At 43.6% G+C, this 22028-nt stretch overlaps 2 protein-coding genes across 5 annotated transcripts in view; one reads left to right on the forward strand and one right to left on the reverse strand.

Moving 5' to 3' along the window:
* TASOR2 (transcription activation suppressor family member 2) overlaps nt 1-11893 on the forward strand; it is a 71240-nt gene extending 59347 nt beyond the window's left edge. For 2 of the 4 annotated variants that reach the window (XM_038387639.2, XM_038387640.2), the window contains exons 20-24: nt 219-372; nt 1850-1955; nt 6431-6612; nt 8213-8327; nt 11078-11893. In XM_038387639.2, coding sequence (XP_038243567.1) covers nt 219-372; nt 1850-1955; nt 6431-6612; nt 8213-8327; nt 11078-11081 — 561 coding nt within the window. In that variant the 3' untranslated portion in view covers nt 11082-11893. Of the gene's footprint in view, nt 1-218; nt 373-1849; nt 1956-6430; nt 6613-8212; nt 8332-11077 lie in introns of those variants that run through there. The other 2 variants (XM_038387642.2, XM_043499311.1) reach the window with 2 other exon arrangements.
* Nucleotides 11894-15007: 3114 nt separating this feature from the next.
* Nucleotides 15008-22028, reverse strand: part of GDI2 (GDP dissociation inhibitor 2) — a 32197-nt gene continuing 25176 nt past the window's right edge. Inside the window, exons 6-11 of the mRNA XM_038387646.2 lie at nt 21579-21710; nt 19899-19998; nt 18253-18424; nt 16552-16696; nt 16074-16128; nt 15008-15986 (exon numbers count right to left, since the gene is read on the reverse strand). Coding sequence (XP_038243574.1) covers nt 15831-15986; nt 16074-16128; nt 16552-16696; nt 18253-18424; nt 19899-19998; nt 21579-21710 — 760 coding nt within the window. The 3' untranslated portion in view covers nt 15008-15830. The remainder of the gene's footprint in view (nt 15987-16073; nt 16129-16551; nt 16697-18252; nt 18425-19898; nt 19999-21578; nt 21711-22028) is intronic.

A 22028-nucleotide genomic window follows, 5' to 3' on the forward strand; every position in this document is an offset into this window, starting at 1 on the left:
TCCCATTGAGTCATCCACAGCTTGGCGGGGCTGTGCTGTGGGGACTTGAGGATGGAGTGCATAAAACAGGGGGAAATGGGCAACATCCTCAAGACTCCAGCAGGGACACCCCGTCTCCTGGAAGAAGAAAGAATGAGAGAAGTTCCTGGTTAGGTGTGTGAAGTCTGACCCGTTAAAAGGTACATGTTGTACATGAAGAATGTTTTTGCCTTTAACAGATCCCTTCCTTGCTGAGATTAAAGCATTGCCCAAATGTAACCTTTGCTGGAGTGGACAGCCCAGAGGACGTAACTGATCACACTTATCAGGAGCTGTTTCACATGGGGGGGTTTGTGGTCTCTGATGATGAAGTGTTAGAAACTGTAACTTTAGGTGAGTCTAATTACCCCCTCCCCCTTTATACCCATGAAAATCATTGGTCTTTGTTGCAAGAGGATGATATTGCAGCACTGTAATAACTGTGACTTAAATACAGCGCAGGCTTAGGATAGATCTAGGGAAACACGTGGCTCTAGAAGGCTGTGGCATTGTCAGGAGCCTCCTGAGAGATGTTGGTTGGTAGCAGATGCCAGTATCCCTAAAGCCAGTCAGGCTGGAGCATTTCCCCCCAGAAGAGAGAACTTTTTTCTTTCTGTGTATTGAATGTAATACTTGTGAAAGGCATCGGATTGGCTTCCCTCTGTCCACAAAATGGACACCATCGCCAGCTTTCCTTAACACTGACAATGCGAGATCATCTCTAGGGCTGAGAGGGTAGTTCAGTGTCCATGGCCCTTCACGGGCATTAAGAAAGGGATAGATAATAAAACAGAAAATATAATGTTGCCTCTATATAAATCCATGGTACGCCCACCTCTTGAATACTGCGCGCAGGTGTGGTCACCCCATCTCAAAAAAGAGATATACTGGAATTGGAAAAGGTTCAGAAAAGGGCAACAAGAATGATTAGGGGTATGGAACAGCTTCCATAGGAGGAGAGATTAAGAAGACTGGGACTTTTCAGCTTGGAAAAGAGACGACTAAGGGGGGATATGATTGAGGTCTATAAAATGATGACTGGTGTGGAGAAAGTAAATAAGGAAGTGTTATTGACTCCTTCTCATAACACAAGAACTAGGGTTCAAATGAAATTAATAGGCAGCGGGTTAAAACAAAAGGAAGTGTTCCTTCACACAGTGCACAGTCAACCTGTGGAACTCTTTGCCAGAGGATGTTGTGAGGGCCAAGACTAGAACAGGGTTCAAAAACGAACTAGATAAGTTCATGGAGGATAAGTCCATCAATGGCTATTTGCCAGGATGGACAGGGATGGTGTCCCTAGCCTCTGTTTGCCAGAAGCTGGGAATGGGCGACAGGAGATGGATCACTTGATGATGCCTGTTCTGTTCGTTCCTTCTGGGGCACCTAGCATTGGCCACTGTCAGAGGAAAGGCTAGGTGGACCTTTGGTCTGACCCAGTCTGGCTGTTCTTATGACAGTTGTAGTGTCAGTTCATTCCAGTGAGAATGGGAGTGTTTTGTGGTGTGAATATCTGTACGCTAGAAACTAGGCAGAGATTCCCACTAATTGATTTTACATAGGCCAAAGGACAGTGGTTAGAGGGTAACGACTTTTGGCCAGTACTAAACTTCTTTGGATCCACTGGCGAGTTGGAGATGAAAGATGCCTCTGTTCTAATAACCCCTTGAACTCTCACTGAAAATAATACAAAACTCTTTGACTTTTTGGCCTTCAGATTGCTCTTTAAGAACATGATAATGTGCCTTCTATATGTAGTAATGCTTGGACATCTGGTTTTCCGTCACCACCTGATTATCAGACTCGATACTGAAATATTTTGTTCCCACAGGTCAGCTGAAGGAAATAATTAAAACACTGGAAAAGTTGAACAGTCATGGAAAGTGGAAATGGCTGCTTCACTACAAAGAAAGTAAAAAACTAAAAGAAGACATAAGGTAACTGTCAGCATGGATCTGTCAAGAACAAATTGTGCCAAACCACCAGCTTTCTTTCACAGGGTAACAAACCTTGTGGATGGGGGGAAGCGGTAGATGTCGTATATCTTGATTTTAGTAAGCGTTTTGATACTGTCTCACATGACCTTCTCATAAACAAACTAGGGAAATACAACCTAGATGGAACTACTATAAGATGGATGCAAAACTGGTTGGAAAACCGTTCCAAGAGTGTGGTTCACAGTCAAGCTGGAAGGGCATAACGAGTGGGGTCCCGCAGCAAGGGATCAGTTCTGGGTCCAATTTTGTTCAGTATTTTTCATCAATGATTTGGATAATGGCACAGAGAGTACACGTATAAAGTTGGCAGATGATACCAAGCTGGGAGAGGTTGCAAGTGCTTTGGAGGATAGGATTAAAATTCAGAATGATCTGGACAAACTGGAGAAATGGTCTGAAGTAAATAAGATGAAATTCAATAAGGACAAATGAAAAGTACTCCATTAAGGAAGGAACAATCACTTGCACACATACAAAATGGGCAATGACTGCCTAGGAAGGAGGATTGTGGAAAGGGATCTGGGGGTCATAGTGGATCACAAGCTAAATATACGTCACTGTGTAACACTGTTGCAAAAAAAGCAAACATCATTCTGGGCTGTATTAGCAGGATTGTTGTAAGCAAGACAAAAGAAGTAATTCTTCTGCTCTACATAGCACTGCTTAGGCCTCAGCTGGAGTATTGTGTCCAGTTCTGGGTGCCACATTTCAGGAAAGATGTGGACAAATTGGAGAGAGTCCAGAGAAGAGCGACACAAATGATTAAAGGTCTAGAAAACATGACGTATGAGGGAAAATTGAAAAAATTGGGTTTGTTTAGTCTGGAGAAGAGAAGACTGTTACCTCCCACCTTCTTGTAAATTGTTCTTGTTAACCTCTGCAAATAGAACAAGAAGAAATGGGCTTAAATTGCAGCAAGGGAGGTTTAGGTTGGACATTAGGAAAAACTTCCTGTCAGATTTCAGAGTGGTAGCCGTGTTAGTCTGTGTCAGCAAAAAAACCGAGGAGTTCTTGTGGCACATTAGAGACTAACAAATTTATTTGGGCATAAGCTTTTGTGGGCCAAAACCCACTTCATTGGATGCATGCAGTGGAAAATACAGTAGGAAGATGTGTGTGTATGTGTGTATGTACAAACACACACACACACACAAACACACAAACAGAGAACGTGAAAAAATGGGTGTTGCCATACCAACTGTAACGAGACCAATTAATTAAGGTGAGCTATTATCAGCAGGCGAAAAAAACCCTTTTGTAGTGATAATCAGGATGGCCCATTTCAAACTGTTGACAAGAAGGTGTGAGTAACAGTAGGGGGGAACAATTAGCATGAGAAAGTAGTTTTACTTTGCGTACTGACCCATCCACTCCCAGTCTTTCTTCACGCCTAATTGAATGGTGTCCAGTTTGCAAATTAATTCCAATTCTGCAGTCTCTTGTTGGAGTCTGTTTTTGAAGTTTTTTTGCTGGAGAATTGTGACTTTTAGGTCTGAAATTGAGTGACCGGGGAGTTTGAAGTGTTCTTCAACTGGTTTTTGAATATTATAATTCTTGATTTGTGTCCATTTATTCTTTTGTGTAGAGATTGTCTGATTTTGGCCAGTGTACATGACAGAGGAGCATTGTTGGCAACCTTGGTACATTGGCCAAACTGGACAATCTCTACACAAAAGAATAAAGAAAGCTCACCTTTAATTAATTGGTACTCCTCGGTTTTCTAACTCTCGGGGTGGTTAAGCACTGGAATAAATTGCCCAGGGAGGTTGTGGAATCTCCGTCATTGGAGATTTTTAAGAGCAGGTTAGACAAACACCTGCCAGGGATGGTCTAGATAATACTTAGTCCTGCCTTGAGTGCAGGGGACTGGATTAGGTGAGCTCTCTAGGTCCCTTCCAGTCCTGCGATTCTGTGATTCTACAGTAATGGGACAGCATTGGCTGGCTGGTTTCCCAGGGCTTGTCTACGCAGTGCTGCAGTGTGGACTACAGAGGTGTGATTTCTAGAGCACTCTGCCCTATGAAGCCTCTGCTGGCATGAACTACAAGATCTCTCATTTGTGTTTCAAACAGGACTACATTAATGCACATTAGGTACCTTTCAGACCACGCCAGCAGGGTCTATGGAGAAGTCTGAGCACAATATGTTAGAGTGCTCCAGAAATCACACCCCCTTGTAGACCAAACCCCCCATCAGATTCATTTAGCTTCCAGCCCTTCTGCACAGCCCTTTGTCAGTTGCATGAGTAATACATCCTGACATCACAGTCTTCAGAAAGTCCAGTACGGACTGATCGGGCTAGTTAAGCATCTGAAACTTTGTCTTGGTCCCTTGTTGGACTGATTAGAGGATTTTAAGTTCTGCTCATGTTACTTTTTGTTTACCTGAGCAATTTTTTGTTAGACAAGGACCAGTTCCAGCAAGGTTATAATTAAAATCTGAAATCCAGACTATCTATAAATCAAGTAAAAGTTACAAAAAATCATCTGATCCAGGTCAGCAAAAACACTTCTTTAATCTGTTAACCTTGGGGAGTGTGAAAAAAGGCCTCAATCAGTGAAACCACACACACAACGGTGGTAAAAGAGATTATGCTTGCCACGTCAAACCCTCTGGAGTTAGAAAATGCCAGAACTAAGGTTGCTTGTGCATATTCATGATAGTCTTCAATTAAATGATCACGTACTATCTTTCCACCAGACACCTGCCTTATTCAGTGCATATACAAACTGTGCAGCTACACTGAAAACAAAGCTGTATTGTATAGGCCATTAAAAAGCTACTCATGCTGTACTGGACTTGCTGGCATTGGGCCAGATCCTGAAGTCCTTACTGTGCAAAACTCCCATTGAAATCATTGGGAGTGGTACCTGTGTAAGGACTTTAATGTTTGGTTTATTGAAGGCTGTTTGGAGTGGGTTGCGGGTTTTCCAATTGATATTAAAAAGGAAATAATTAATATTACAAATTTCCATTAAGCAGTTTCAGATAAAGTGGGACTGTATTATTATTAAACTGTCAGATCAGATTAGGCTCAATGTAAGCTTTGTAAAGGCAGAGTTTTGCAAAAGCTAAAGTTAAAGGGACATTGTCAACCTGAAATCTAGTCAATTTTCAAAAAAAATAGTTCAAAGTATTTTGGGGTCCTACATCAGCCACTAAGTTTCCAGAATAATGTTTGTGGCTTTATGTTTTTTAAAACATTTTCCCGCTGTTGCTGTGTGAAAGACTCACACAAACAATGAGGAGACTTTACTGTGCCAGGAAAACAGTGAAACCAGCTATTAGGAAGTACAAATGGACAAAGTTATATATGCTGGAAAAAACATCTCTGTCAGTCAGTCATTTTAGGTGCTACTTGTAAGACCCATAAGTTTTTAAAAAAAAAAAAAGAAAAAAAAAAAGAAATTTTTTTTAAAGTTTACAATGTCCATTTAATAGTATTGCTTCCATGGTTTTTTAATAATGAAAACGGTTTTTTTGAACATTCCCCAGCTAGCGAGCGAGACAGAAAGTGAAACTTACTAGAATCAAAGGTGAAAACTGAGCAGTCTGTTTTCACTGCCCGAGCAGAGAGAAGTACTGAAAGGAAAATTGGTGAAAAGTAAATATAGTTTTAAAATTCTTTCACCTTCAGCAACCTAACCCATGAATACAGATCAGGAAATGCGATTTGTCATCGGACAGTGCGTCCCTTTGACTGGCCTCTGGTGTCTCAGAAACTTTGGGCCTCTGATGTCCGCACTGCAAAAAAGCCAAAACAAAAGCTGTGGCAGCGAGTCTGGGTTTAGGACTCAAGCTTGAACTCCGGTGCTAAACGTAGCCATGTAGACGTTCCTGCTTGGGCCCAGGTGGCTTTCAGAGCCTGGGCTCTTTCCCTAGTGGGAGCATCTCTGCTACTATTTTGAGTGTCGTAGCAGGAGACTCACTGCTGCAGAGTTTTATTTGCATTATGGATGTACCCTCAGCGGGCTCGCTCTTCAGAATCTACCAGACGAGGCTCCTGCAGTGCGTAACATCTGTAGGTGTTAGCTACATAGATGGAACCATTACTTCAGTTAGACTCAAGCACCCCTTCCCATGTCCTGTTCTGGTGCTGGTAACAAGACACCTGAGCTGACAATAACAAGCCACCCTGAGATCACCTAAGCAGTGATCAGCGTTGGGAGCTCCCTTGGCAAACTTTCTTGCAAGATGGCGGGGTGGGGGTGAGCCATAGTGATAATTGCTAGTGTAATTGCACAGATTATTGTATTGTAATGGCATTGTAAAAAGCAAACACATGTAGGGAGGAAAGTCAAAGGGAAAGGAACAAGTGTGTAGAACAAAGGTTTTAAATATTATCCATGATTATTCTGTCTGAACGTAAACCAAAGCCATGATTCACGGTATAAAACTTGTTTCTGTTCCAACAGGGTGGATTCTACTGCGCACAAAAAGAACTGGATACTGAAATCGTGCCAAGAAGCTAATACTGTTGAAGTTCTTCATTACCATCAGTGCGACTCCAAATCATGCACAAAATCCGAGCATCTGAAGTGCTTATTAAACTTGCAGGTTCAGCACATCAGTGCTAGGTTTGCTGTGTATCTCACAGGTAAGAACTGAGCTCAGGACACCACTAATGATTTGTCATACAGTAGCACCTTTTAGCCCCTGTCGGCATTGGGGCTTCATTGTGCTGATTGCTTTACAATCGTGAAATAGACAGTGTCTGCCCTCAAATTGACAGGTTTCAGAGTAGCAGCCGTGTTAGTCTATATTCGCAAAAGGAAAAGCAGTACTAAGGTGCCACAAGTACTGCTTTTCTTTTTGCCCTCAAATTGTTTATGTTCTAATGAAGGACAGACACGGTAGGTGGGTGTGAAACACAGCATGAGGCAAGGGTAACAAAACAGGGACATCTGGTTGCACATAGTTCTGGTGTCCCTAGCCTGTTTGCCAGAAGCTGGGAACGAGCAACAGGGGATGGATCACTTGATGATTACCTGTCTGTTCATTCCTCTGGGGCACCTGGCACTGGCCACTGTCGGTAGACAGGATACTGGGCTAGATGGACCTTTGGTCTGACCCAGTATGGCCGTTCTTATGGATTCTATTAAACATTCCCTTTTGATGACGACAAACAGATTTTGACATGAATTATAATTGGTAAAAATAAAGAAAAGATTCCTTTGGGAGTTGAATGCTAATTAACTCAAAGCTTGTGAGGCAAGCACCTGTAGTGAGTGTCCTCTTATCCTGGTAAAGGGGCGGTGTCTATAGCATAGGGGATTAGAAGCACAGACATCTTGTTGTCTTCCCAGTTTTGTTACTATCTGGCTTTTTCACTGGAAGAATGCACCTGACCTCTGGGCTTCCCTTCACCCTTCTTCAAAAGGAGTGTGATGATGCTTACCTGCCTTGCCGACATGCCCGCAGACTCACTGTATGCTCTGTGAGCTTTGCATAGATGTGAATTTGCTTGTCACCACAGAGCGTTGTGCCGTCTTTCAGTCTAGGAGGGTAGAAAACAGATGGGTCCATGGATCAGGCATAGCTAACAACTCGGTGTTGCATGCTCTAGAGTTCCTTCCCTTGGATAATCTCACAGTGCTTTACAAGCAGTTAAGGAACTAAAGTGTAGAATAGCCTTGTGAAGTGACAGTGTTAATTGCTCTTTAGAGCTGGGGGAGCTGATGCACAGACAAGTGTCACACAAGGAGAGCAGGAATATGATCCAGGTCTCCCATTCCAGTGCTCTCCTCGGTACTGTTGTACCGGATTGCAAACTTCCAGTTGCTCAGTGCAAGTAATATTTTTTTTTATCAGGCAAATAAAAGATTGTTTCGTTATCATTCGTCACAGTAAAGGGCAAGAAAATTTTCTGCCTGCATTAGAAAATTTTTGTGTCGATTTTTCAAGGCTATTTAATGCACTAATGTGTGTTCTTATATTTGGTCATTTTATTATTGGCTGCTCAATAGATATTTACAAGACACTTTCCATTAATCTGCTGAAATTTGCAAAACAGCAAATAATAATTGGAATCAGTCATTTCACCCAGGGAGATGAACCTACTCCACTCTGACACGAGGAAGATAATACATGCTGTTTAGATGTGGCAGTTTGACAGTTACTTTAGGGTTTCCATAAGCAAAAAGAACTGTTTCATTTCATCAAGTGTATTCTTCTTCTTGCTGCTTTTCCATTTGCAGATAAGCCCAGTGTCAGCAGAGAGGTCTTTGAAAGCAAAGGGATCCTAGTCACTGATGTAAATAACTTCACTGGAACTGTGCAAAACATGGTTTTCCCATTTCAAAGCAGCTATTGGTAAGAGCAAACGAGGGCTTACGATGCGACTCCCTCTATCAGAAAGTGCACTAATGCCCAAGCTGGGAATTGTAGAAATGCAGAAGCAGCAAATCTAGTAACAGACTTCTCAATAATAGAGGGAATTTATCAGTGCACTGTGGGGAAAGAGTGGAGTCCTGGAGTTTAGAATTACTCAGATGAGGCTGATCTAGCCTGTTCCACAGGGGGGCGTATAACATTATAGCTTATCATTGTCTGTTCTTTTCCTCCCAGTCACTTCAGGAGCTTGACTACTCAGTGGCTCCATCTGGTGCTTTGGGAGAAGGAGTTACCTTTGTAGCTAAATCCTGTGTGTGTTGTGTCTAAGACCCAGGAGCTGGGATTCCTGAGTGCTGTTGTCTTTTGCACTGGTGCTTTGCATCAAGGGCTAGGGACCCACAGCCACCAATACATTAAATTGACGCTAGCCAGGTATTCCTAGAGTGGTAGCTGCCTTCCAGCAGCTGAAAAAGGGAACAGCAGGGTCCAGAATGCAAATAAAGGAAACCTAGAGCTCCGGAATGGAATTCTTTAGCAAATGGAACACGCTCACGTACCTGCCTTGGCCTTGTGCTCCCTATTGAATCCATTGCAGTTTTTTAAAGCGTTGAGGTCAAGGCAGAAAGGCAGCGCCCCTCATACCCAGCCTGCATGTTTCCAGCGGTCAGCAGCGCAGGGGTATCTGTGCCTTCCTTCTCTCAAACTACTTCCCTAAGTCAGACAGCTGAGCTTGTCAAACGGCCGTGCTGTCTCTTGGACTGCGCACAAGTAAAATGGGTACAGCGGAGCTGTTTCCACACACACTTCTGCTAGACTCTTGTCGTCTTCCTGAGAATCCCAGTCTGCACCCCTTGTTCTGCAACACTTTGCCACACCAGCCACCTGGCCTCCCACCTCTTCTGCACCCCGCTGCTCTCCTGCTCCTGCATCTGTTCCTCCCCTCGCCACCACTCCAGCTCCCTTGCCCCCCCTCCCTCCCCACACAGCACCAGGGCATTCCCTGCCTAATGGTCTTGAAGCCACTGTCCACCTGATTGCCCCCGACTCCTCCCCCAGTTTAAAAAAAGGTGTCATAAGGGGTTAATGATGAAAGAAGTCTGAAAGACTATGCAACCAAAAGTCAGGCACTTGTTAGCTTTAACTCTGCAGTTCCTGATTATTTTTGTTTGCATGTAACTCCTCAGGGCTTAGCTTCTCTGCTCTGCTAGCAAATGAACTCCTGGAGCTAGCGTAGCTCTGCCGAGCGTGCTCGTGCTGCAAAATGCTGGAGCTGCCTCCCTGCTGTCTCACTTGCTCCGGGAGTAGCAGCAGTCAAGCTTTAAACCAAGGCCCACTCCCCTTGGACAGACCAACTAGCTCCTGCATAAAGCACCATTTACCATGAGCTAGAGGTTGCTGTGGACAGGAGGCAGATTAGGGGCAACAACTCAAGCTAACACTGCAGCATAGATAAGCCCTTACAGCGCACTTTGTGTTAACATGCAGGCTGGTAGTGCACAGACCAGTGATTCTCAACCTGTTTATCAGTGGGCCGCAGGTTGAGAACCACAGCTACAGTCCCCTATGCCCAGCGCCCAACCCCAGAGAACCCTCCACAGAGGGGACCCGAAGGGGAGCCCTGAGAGGGGGGACTGGACAGCTGGAACCCTGCCGTGGGGCACCGGGCAGCTGGACTGGGACCCCGCAGTGCGAGGCCGGGCAGCTGGCAGCCAGACCCCGCTGTGGGGAGCCAGGCACTGGAACCGAGACCATGCCATGCAGGACCGGGCAGCTGGCAGCCAGACCCTGCTGCACTGAGGCAGGCAGCTAAACCCAGACCCCAGGACCCTGTGGTGTGGGGCCAGGCAGCTAGACCCCAGGATCCCACCACATGGGATCAGGCCAGGAGTGCCAGAGGAGGGCTGGCAGCCAAGTTCCTAGTCTAAAAGCTGGCACCCTGCAAACCTCTGGTTCCCAGCACCCTCTACCCCCAAGCCCCTGCCCAGAGACCTCCCCCCATCAGACCAGAGTGGCAAATTTTGAAATCTTTTTTTAAGCACACAGCTGGGCCCTATTTGGGCCACATGTGGTCTGTGGGTTGAGAACTGCTGGCACAGACTTTCCAGGGATGAAGGGTTGTCATGGTAATTATGCAGTGGATGGGTGGGGGGTCAGCAGCCTACTCCCCTCTAGCTCAGCTGGGGCAGCATGTGTGGAATAGGAACAGTCTCTCCCTTGACAGCAGGCGGCAGCCTCGGCTGAGCCAAGGTCTTGTTTTGCTGGCTGCGATGTTCAGGCTGGCAGGAATTGAGTGAGGGGGGCTATGCTGCACTGAATGGAGACCTGCAATCTAGCTCACCCTCCCCTCCCCGCCCCGAGCAGTGGAAGGATAGGGTTGGGGCGGGGGGTTGATGAAGCCAGCTCTACGGTGGCCAAGCAGACACAAAGGCTGCACTCTTCTTTCTCCTGTGCTCACAAGGGGAAGAAGGGATGGGATCAGAGCCCGTTGTTGGAAAGGGGGGAGAATTGAGCAGACTTCCTGAAAATGCTTCCCCTAGTGAGACTCTGCTGGTAGTCGGTCATTCGACTAGATGCCTGGATGTTCTTCCAGTGACTCAGCCCCTATGTTGACAGTGTGGTGATCCCCTGTGAACATATAGAACATCCTGCCTGCCGCACAGCATAGAGCGGGTAGCCAGTGCCATTTGAACAGCTACTAAAAACAATTTGTGAAACTTCATGTGTTACAGGTGATGAAATTCAAGGACAGCACAGGTGGTTCCAGTGACAAAGAATGAAGCTTTTGTTAAAATAGTTTAGATAAAGGTAACTTGTTCGGGTTCTGCTGTTACAGAGTAAAGCTCTAGGTGCAGAAGGCAGAGGTAGTAGATTTCCCTTTTTTAGTAGAATGTTAATTATTTAAGGATAGCCAATGAGTCTCACTAGAGGAACAGCTGCACCCTACTCCAGCTGCATAGGAAGAGAGCTATTTTAATGTATACAGTATTTTAAATTATTTGTTTTCTGAAATTAGTACAGCTACATATGGAAACTAGGGGAAGTGCAGTTTACTTGAAGCTTAGGAGAAATGTTAGTCCATTTTAGCAAGTGCTTTTTATAAATGTGTGTTTATGTAAATAAGATACTCAACATGCATGGGGTATATGAGCAGCAGGAGTTTTGTACATTTTCAGCGTGGTCAAGATTACTCCAGCTCACTAAGTCTGCAATTGGTCAATCAACACTACATTAAGTTCTCACTAGTTTTCTGATGGTACCATTTCCCTTTGACTTGGGGGACTTCTGTTTTCCACTAGATGGAACTCTTGTAAATAGCAGAATGTCAGGCTTCTGGAACAAAAATCATATTTATGGTATTCTAAAAAAAAAAAAAATTTTTGAAAGGAAACTTCAGCAGTCAAGCAACATTTGTAAGATACTTAAGGTATCTACTGGGAAGTGTTTTGTAACCTTTTTTTTTTTAAATAAAGCAGACTAAAATAAAGCTGTCGTGTACAGGATGACTAAAACGTTTGACTAATAAAACAAGACAATTCAAAGTCTCATGCATTGCTGTTGGTTTAGGACTTTACCAAAGCACTCACACTTCCTCCCCTGTAGCTTACCCCCTAATACAAATCATTCTGAACTGCATTGACAAAACAGGGAGTTGCGCAGGCAAAGAGAAATTCCATGTCCTTAGCAGGGCTGTAATGTTTATCTGCTGGATCAATGCTGGGGTGTGCTAAAGAACCTTTAAGGCCCGGTCCAGAAGGGCCTTATTGATAGGGAAGGTTCTGCTGTCGTAGAGGGATGCAGGATATGAAGCAGCTTGTGCGGTTGCTTTCACTTCCTCAGGAGGGAGTTTAAGCCTACAAAAACAGGACCCCCCAGCACTCTACCTAGAACTCCACTCACAGCTCAAGTGAGGTGGAGCACATGTGCAGTCCCACAGGCACTGGCTAAAAATCTGATCCTAGCTGAAGAGGGCACTACAACACCTATAGTGGCACAACCATGGGGGAAACCACATCTTCAACTGCAGTTACTGTACACCAGGAGTAACCTCTTCCTAAGGGATATTAATGGTATGTAGTCAAGGCCTGTGTTTCAAGGGGCTGCTGAAGGGATAACAGTAATAGGGCATTACTAGTTACCACAACCTAAAAACCATGACTGGTGGCTGGTTAAAGATTCCTCCACCACCCCACCCCTCAATGGGCTTGTACTGAAATAGCAGTGCTTAGAGTTTGGCAATAGTTCTAGGAAAGACCTGACTTTTCCCTACACTGGGCAATGGAGTGATCCTACCCTTCCTGGGGTATTTAGCATCTCCAATGAAAGTTCACTCCTCTAGTCCTGTGTCATGTCAGGGTGCAACTGCCTCTATGGCTCTGGTTTTGGACAGCTCAAATAGTTTGCAGAAGTCCATGAATCTCACATTTCATGATTAAAAGGGGGCTAGAAGCAAGGGAGACTAAGTTGAGATGGAGTCCAAAGCCTACATCTTTCTAGTAGTCAGCCAGGTAGGCACCCCACTTCATATCTTAAGATGAAGGATTTCATGAGGAAGATATTCATGGTATTGCAGGGTAGGGAGAAGAGGACATCTACATGAAACAAACTCTACACTCAGATACTACTGATGTAGGCTTCCAGGGACATCCCCTACTCCTTCCCCATTTTGGGGGAAGAAGAGAGAGGAGAGCACTAACCAGACATAGTTTAAGAAATAAGCCTTTTCACTTAAAGCCTCCACGCAGGAGTTGAGCCTGCAGCCAGACAGCACTTATGAAAAAGGTTTCATGCCAAAACCACTAGCTGACAGCATGAAGGAAACAAGCTTATTGGACATGATCAGGGAGTTCAGGGTTTAACAACTCTGAAAACTAGTTCTGGCACACAGAATGGCCAGACTACAGTTTGAAGCTGGATGGATAACAGCAGTTTTTACTACAGTAACATTCCCTTTCCACCACCTACACCATGAGCTTTGAGTAGAAGATAAATTAGTTCCATTAACTTACCTATACACACCCCTCTGCTATTGCATAGGTGGCCAAATTTAGGGAAAGGCAAGATTTACTCCTCCCATAGCTTGATTGTTACCCAAGAGTAAGACCTGGCTCCAAAAGTAGTTGAATCAGACAAGAGATGAGACACCGGCTGCTGAAAGGTGAAGAGCATGGCCAGCACTGACAGCAATTAGCAGATGCATCCAAAAAGAAATCAGTCTACTGAGAATAAAAACAGACTATTGTAGATAGCAACCACTAACTGCGTGGAGAGTTGTGTAAGTGAGAGTAAGAACTAACCATTCATGCAAGTTCTCAAGGTGCATTAGTTTGAGTTAGATACACTTCCTGCGAGTGTACATCTGGAAGCGGCTCTTGCTCTACCAAGCACAACTCTTACTACCTACCTATTAGGTACCAGAGGCTTCCAACCATACACAGATCTTCAGAAAAGCCCCATCTTCAAAGAACAAGGCAAATCATTTTATTCCTCGTTCACCTCCACCACATCAATGGAGTAACACCCACTTTTAGCACATTACTGGAATACTTAGAAACAGATTGGGAATGGAACAGACAGCCTGGTCCCTTGGTTTACAGCTGAGCAGAGTTTTATTGTGGTGGTGTATCAGGAACCATCATCATTGCTGCTTTTTTCCCCAAAAGCACTGCTGAGGCATTTGAGGGGTACTGGTAAAACTCAGAATTTTATTCAAATTTAGCATGCAGCAGTAGGGTAGCAAGGCAACATCATTGTACTTCTGGTTCTATTGTTCAGTTGGCCAGTCACTAATGCCACATGTCAGCCCCCACAAGTATTTTGGCTCACATTTAGGGCTGATAGAAGGCTTTTGACAGAGCCAGTGGTGCTATCACTTCCTAACCTACACATCCACTGAGTGTTATGGTTCAGAGGCAATTTACCAAACCTAGGTCAGCAATTGCTTTACTACCTCCCATAGAGGTTTGAGTAGCAGCATAGCTTTAGTTCAACATGTTGAGCTGTACCCTGCAAAGCTTGTTCTGGTAAATGCAGGATTACTTTGTGTGAACACTGAAACGAGAAGTACTAACAGATCTGGTTAAAGTCTGAAGTACCCCCATCAAAAAGGGGACACCCATGAATCTTTAAAACGGCCAAAGCTAGACTTGTTAATGGGCATCAAGTTAGACAGGAGTTTGCAGTCCAGAACCAAGGTGACACTGCTGTTCTCAACCGCAACAGTGGCACTTGAGGGGCAAATGAAAGTAGCTCCAGTGAGACTGGATAGTCTAGGAATTTGGCTGCACACCAAGCTGTCACACTTCCTGCTGAGAGAGTGATAGGGCCAAGTAATGCTAAAAGTAAGAGCTGAAATGTTTAGCCCAGGTGCTGCAGTGCACTCCCTGTATAGTGATTCATCTGGTCTATACCTCTATCACTGGTTAGCGGGACAGAGTGTCCATGAGATGGGCTAACAGCTTACATGGTTACCAGCTGCTCTGAAAAAGGGCACAGCAGCTTTGAAAGTCAAGCCAAGGATGTTTAAATCCATGGTTTTTCCTTGTATTTAGATGGTTGAATTCCAAGGCACAGAAGCTTCACTCTGGCAGGCATGCATCTTTTAAGATCTTAAGCAGACGCTATTTGTACGAAGTGGAGTGAATCAGACCAGAGCAAAGGACTGGTTTCCAGAATTTGGCTTTACTTTGCAGTACAGAAATCATTTGAGCCTTTCCAAGAGACATCAGAAGCAGAGGCTCTGTCATATCAATACTGCAGTGCAGTCTGGTCCATCCAAAAAGCCACATGGGAGTACAGAAAATACTTTCACATCATGCCTGCTTTGTAATTTGTTCTCTCAATTTTATTAGATTGACACACAAAGGAACCTTAGGCACAGTTGTCCCAACTGATGTAAACAGTTTTAGAAGCTTAAGGATGGGTTAGGTTCTGTGCCTAGAACTATGCCAACATTTGCTGCTACAATAGATGTGGGCTTTGTCCATAATACAATTTGCCACAAAGTTAAGATTGATGGGAAAGACTTTAGGGATGCTGTCCACAATAATGGAGTGCTCAGTTTAGCGTTTTCTTGGTATCAGTTCTGAACGGCATCTGTCAAATTCACTGATGCACCAGAAGCACATAATTGGGAAATGGGTTTACAAATGATTAAAAATACAAAGGTAACATGGCAATGAGTTATTTCAGTTTGCACCAAAGTCTAGGTCTGCAAAAAAAAGTTCAGTAGTCTGTGTTTGCTTATAAGGTTAGTGAACAGTTAAATCAGTGTCAGTAATTAGCCAGATTCTGGACAGCAGCCCTGCTAGAATGAAACTAACATGATACCCAAAAGGGGAGCATTTACCAGTGCAGTACTCTTCAGTCTCTCAGAGATGTGATTACAAAAGCAGGCCTTACAATACTGAGTTTCATACAGTGTTCATTAAAGTTCCTTATATTCATATTAGCCGATTTAATTTCTCCTAATTAGACATTAGCTCATTACTGCTGCTCCTGCTCCCCATAGATATCATTTTTCTTGCGTTTCATCTCTTCGAAGTCGAACTCTGATCCCATCATCCTCTTATAAATATCTTTGATGTCATCACACGTCGTCTCAAAGTGAGTGGTAGCATCGTAAGTGCGAGAAATAAAGATCTGGAAAATAAGTTTTCAGGCTTAGTGTCTGGAGAGTCTCCCCTTACATGGGCACACCAGTTTGATTGTTTGCTATTTCATACTAACCTGGCTTTCGGTTCCCAAGTCAGTTGGTGCAAACAGATCACTGATGCTAACAAACCTATGAGAGAAGATATTTTTCAGAATGCTTAAATGTTACCCAACATCTAATCCCAGCACCTCAATGAAAGGTGAATGAATACAGGAGCCAGGTAACTTGTAATATGATCAAACGCCAAACCCCTAGGGCAAGAAGCACACACAAGGAGGTTTTGGTGCTAGGACAGAGCATTGGAGCAGTTGCTAGGGGGTGAAGGAGTAGGTATTCCAATGACTGATATATCCACTCTCATGGGAGTGGATGTATCTACTGGCCTTCCAGCCTCCCTCATGTGCCACATGACCTCTCAAGGTCAGAATACAACCAAAAGACACCCAGATCTGTCTGTGTGTGGCAAGTAATCGTTAACTAATGCCCGGGCTAGTTTAGTAATCACGAATGCATAAGAGCCTCTAAATTGCTGATGTAAGATGGAAAGCTTACTTCTGTTCAATGGGCTCCAAGAGATCTAATGCAGGTTTGATTTCTCTCTCTGGATCTCCTGTTTCCACAGTAGTGCTAACAATGGCTATGTACTTCCCTTGCGCTGCCACATTGTGTGCAGAAGAGATCATGCAAACGTAGATATCTAGAAAAACATTACAGTAATGAGATTTGATCTACACCACATGCCAATTGAGAGGAGCTAGGGAGATGTTGGCAGTGACTTTGGATGTGAACTGACTCACCCATCTAGCTGCACACTTAGTTGGGCCATGGGAATGCGCATTCACATTTGTTTCCCTCTTTTTCTTCCTAGAACTTGTTGCATTTGAACCTTGTCTGAGATCTAGTTTTATTTTGTTGGGACAAGGATTTACAAGCAATTCAGACCTCTACATACATCAAGCCCTTGGCCTAAGTGTACAGTGGGATTTTATATGAAAACCCCTAATTTCAAGGAGTTTACACACCCAGTATTGATATCTCTGGTCACACAATCCCCCCCTCCCCCCATCAGCTGATTGCACTAGGAACAGAATTCAGCCCTCTGGTTCCACTGCTTGAGTAAAGACAGACAATAACTGACAGCAGTAAGAGAAGAGGTGGCCCTTCTCATCAGACCAATCAACTGAGTTGCAAACTGGGCAGATCCAACTACATCCAGTACTGGGCAGCTATTTATAACCCTGCAAGAAAGTTCCAGGCACAAAAAGTGTTTCCAGATCCAAGATGAATTAGAAGCAGCAAGTTTCACATTCTGGCTCATGCCCTTGCCCAGTATTGGACTGCAAACACTTGGATGCTTTGGATTCAGACAAGGGATTTAAATACGAAAGCCTAGGTTTGGGGCCTAAATCAGTCTGAAATGCAAACTTCACCTAACCTTTTAGTTTCTCATGTAGCTCTACTGGCACTTGGTGCTTCAGATACAGAGGTCCCTGCCTAGATTATGGGAGGGCAGCAAGCAGCTCAAACTTGGGTCCATAAAGCACTTTGACATCTTATGCATGCTGGGGAGAGTGACGAGCTTTGCATGCCTAAATGATACCCATCACCTGCAGAAACAGCCAACAGCTGTTTTCATCAGGAACCAATCCCGCTTCCACAATGGAAAGGACTAGGAACTAGTGTGTGGGAGAAGGAGTCCAGGAATTACTGCCACATGATGGTTTCAGAGTAGCAGTCGTGTTAGTCTGTAATCGCAAAAAGAAAAGGAGTACTTATGGCACCTTGGAGACTAACAAATTTATTTGAGCATAAGCTTTCGTGAGCATCCAATGAAGTGAGCTGTAGCTCATGAAAGCTTATGCTCAAATAAATTTGTCAGTCTCCAAGGTGCCACAAGTACTCCTTTTCTTTTTGCATATTTGACAAGTGTGGGATCAGGAAGGGAGCTATACCAAGACACTGAGGACCCAGAGAAGTAGCACATGTGCAAGCCATTAAAAAGGAAGGTGATCATGTTCTTTGGGAGGGTGGCTTCCTGAAGTGGTTTTATTATGAATTGTTTAAAATGTTTTCCTTGATGACTGATAAAGTTCTTTACTTCACAGAAAGTTAAGACTTTCATTTGGCCCAGTGAAGGCAAGTCCACTTAGTATGGATTTAATGAGCATGCTAACTTAAGTGCAGACAGTCTATAGCAACACCCACTTATGCACTGACATGATAAGCATTTAACAGCCACTCTTCCCCACACACCTGATTTCCGGTTGACCTGATTCTGTGGAATGATGATCTGGCAGGAATTGGCATCATTTGTGTTCTTGATTGGGTGGTTTAAAATACAGATTACTCGAATCACTAGGCCAACTTTTGTTATACGATCTGGGACGTAACTGGGATCACAGATGAGTTGTTTGCAGCGAGCAACCTGCCAAGGATGGACAAAGTACAAACTTTAATTCCTCAACTGGAAGAAAAGTTTTCCCAGATGTTCTCAAGCACAGAGTAGCCTCTTAGCATCTCTAGTCAGAATTGATGAGATGCACTGCTGCTGACCAGCAACAAAAAAAAAAACTATTTTAGATTTAGTTCCGTGAGGTGGTTGTTTTCAGTAGATTAGCCTGACAGTTTAGTGCAGTATTAGATTTTCACAGCAGAGAAGTAAATGCTTAGAGCACTGAAGCCTCCAGTATTATGAAGCATTCCATTTAGGAGCTATTTTCCTTGAGTCATAGGTTTGTATTCCACCTTCAGCAGGATCTGGATTTTCCACCATCAGCTCTAGACCATCATTTTGTACATGTCATTTCAATACAAGTCATTATCTGCAACTTTACAAGCAGACACTTACATTTTTCTACACTTTTGAGCTATATGCATGAACTATTGAAAGGTTAGAAGCTAGTACATGCTGCAAAGTTTGGTTTCCTTAATCCAGATGTTTATTTAGTGTAACTTTGCATTTATATTATGCAATCTTATGGATGTATCAATAGTAAGAATGTAGGGACATTGAACAAGAATTGCCCCATCAGCATCAGAGGGATTAAGGTTATAAATGCATGTGTCCAGTGAGTGACGCCATCTGGAGATTTGGAAGCAGAATTTGAGCACAAGTTAGATATTTGCTATATACAGCAGCCATCATTTGTAGATTTTTATTTGGATTCACCCTGGTATGAACAACTGTGCCATTTTTTTTCATGATTTGAAGATTAAGAGGCATCTGTATTGTACAGATAGTTAGCAAGTGAGAAATTCAACTCCCCCTGTAAAACTGCAAGCAAACTGGCAGATAAGTAAAGCGTATTTAGAGATTCCATCAGATATGGGCAATTAGATTTTCTGCTTGGGCTGGTAAATTCTGATAGTTGTGCAAGGCTGATTTAACTGTGTATCTGGGGAAACAGTAATGAAATTCAGTGCCAGAAATATACAAGCAACTAATGCATCTTAAGAACAAGGGCAGAGTCAATTGTATGTTTAGGTTAGATGCACTGACAGCTGCAAGGAAAGGTGTCTCGTTTTGATTGAACTGTCTCCTCAGCTTTCAAGGAATACAACAATCCTGACATATATCCAGAGTTAAGATTTAGGATAAAATCCCTCTGAAGTTATTTTCTAAGTCTACTTCAAGTAACATATGACATTCACCTGTTTAGATTTTCTTACTGGTCTTTTGACCACATCATTCCAGTGGCACAGCTTTGGGATCTTAAAAGCAACCTTAAGATTGAATCAAAAATCCCAACAAGTTTACAATCTGATGGCTCAACCTAGTTTGTGCATGTACCAAACCAAGCCTGAGTTACTCAGACACTAGACTTGCTTTTGTGTTAATGCAAACTGAGGAGGTCTCAAACAGCAAATATCTGAGAAAATAATCCAAAGCATTACTGTACCTCTCCTTCAGATTTCACACCAACGACTTTGCCATTTTCTATCACAATCTCTTCAATTGGCTTGTTCAGCATGTAGGTGCCTCCGTAAATAGCACTTAGCCTACAAGAGTAAGGACGCTTTAGCATAATGAAGCCTCATGTTTGCTACAGCCTTCTTATAGCAGATTGTTCCTTTACTCTGCCTTAGTAGGCAGCTGCATACACTGAAAGCAACTGAGCTTCTAGTAACAGTTTCCTGGTCTCCAGAGAGTCAGAGCCAGGAGGGTTTGAAGAAAAATCCCCTTCACCCCCACCCCACCCAGGGAACACATGCCCTGCCCAAGTCTAGGTAACTTGGGCAATTCCTCAGTAGACCATTTAAACAGTCAGTGAACCTTTAGTTTGGAGTCAGAAGTGTCTTATTCCTGTAACTCAAGAATCTGGGGTCATAGTTTTACTGCCTAGGCTGCCACTAAGAATATAGTTCAGTAACTTAGATACTTGCTCCCAAATTCTACCAGCCCCCAAATATCCATTTTACAATTAACTTTTAACACAGTTGCATTTCTAGCCAAGACATGAATCTTGTTGTAGCAATTGCTTATTTCAAATATTAAGAGGAGAGGCCCATATGTGGTAACTTAAGCAACAAGTTTTGAAATTGCATGGGACTTACTGAAAGCAGAGACTCAACATGTCCAGTCTCTACTTACTTCTTTGATTAAGAGTCAAGGACTGTCAGTTTAAGGGCAAAGGAGGAGACTGGAGTAAACTATCAAGACACCAGCCAATACTTGGGACTAGTCAAAGCCATGATTTACATCTGCTGACTGGTCAAAATCAGCTTCTTGATAGCCAAGTAACTCAAATAGGCTTCAAGCTGCTAATAACTCCAAGACCTGCAGCATTCAGGCAACTGTTCCGTGGTACAAAAGCCAAGTCTATTCAAAAAAGCTAGATACTGTTTCAGCTTTAACATTTGGACTTTGAACAAATTCTATTCAGCTTATACAGATCTCCCTATGTCACAGAGAAAGGTTTAGTAATTCTGAACACCAGCCAGCAGGCCTCAGTTATGAAGAAGCTGGAGTGCGATTCCACATAAAACACTGGCACATTTAAAGTAGAAGTGCTAGTCACTGCATTTTACTGTAGTTTCCATTTAAAAAAAAAAAAAAAAAAAAACCACACACAAGACCCACACCTCCCAAAGGCAGCTTAGTCAGTTCCTGTAGTATTTCAGATGCCCTGCTAACTGCTAAGTTAAGCCAATATTAATAACCTCTGCTTTAGCTCACCTCTGACACTAAATTAGCATAGACCATGGCTCAACTCTGCAGAAAAGTTTAGTTTGAAATGCCTTCCCCTTTCAAGTGAGTTTAGTTAACCTGGGACCAGAGAACCAATATGTGACCCACTAGACACTTCACCCTCTGAGAAACACCAGCCCCCCCATCCACACTGCTTATTCAAGTACCATCCTGCCCTCCTGCAGAAGCACTGCCCTTCCCAGCTCCTGGCTGATGCTGCCCATCCCACACAGTGGTATTTACCTAGAGACGAGAGGGAAGCTAAAGAAAATGCTATTTAATAGTTAAAAAGGTTCTCAGCAGAGTCTGTGCATTAGATTTTAACAGAATCCTCAAATACACTTGACGCATTTGAGACAAGTTATTCACACCACCACAACCCAGTCCTCACCTTGCAAATCCCTGGGGCAGCTCTCCAAGGCCATAGAGGGGATAAAGATATGGGCTTTTACCATATCTAGCCAGAGACGCGCTGTAAAGTTTAATCCTGTTGATTGTTTCTTGGCATGGCTGATCTAGGTAGCTGCAAAGAGAATCAAGACTGTAAAATGTGTTTGGTGAAATGAGTTGCGATCTACTCAGACCCAAGATGGCCTTGGATTAGGTTGTGCTTTAAGAGTTCACATTCATCCCCCATGAAGTTATGCTCCCCATGCTTCCCCGACTCCACTGCTTCCCCTTAAAGGCTTATGCTTCAGAAGAGCTCTCAGTCAGACTGAAAGGGAAGAGAACACTTTATTCAGTGTACAATTGGAGAACTCATTTAGGCTCCAAGGACCTCTGGAGGATATTTCTGCTTGTGAAAGAAACCCAATCAGTACTGAAGACCCAGCATTTAAAG

Source organism: Dermochelys coriacea, chromosome 1 (genome assembly GCF_009764565.3).
Source record: "Dermochelys coriacea isolate rDerCor1 chromosome 1, rDerCor1.pri.v4, whole genome shotgun sequence".
In the NCBI taxonomy this organism is placed as follows: domain Eukaryota; kingdom Metazoa; phylum Chordata; order Testudines; family Dermochelyidae; genus Dermochelys; species Dermochelys coriacea.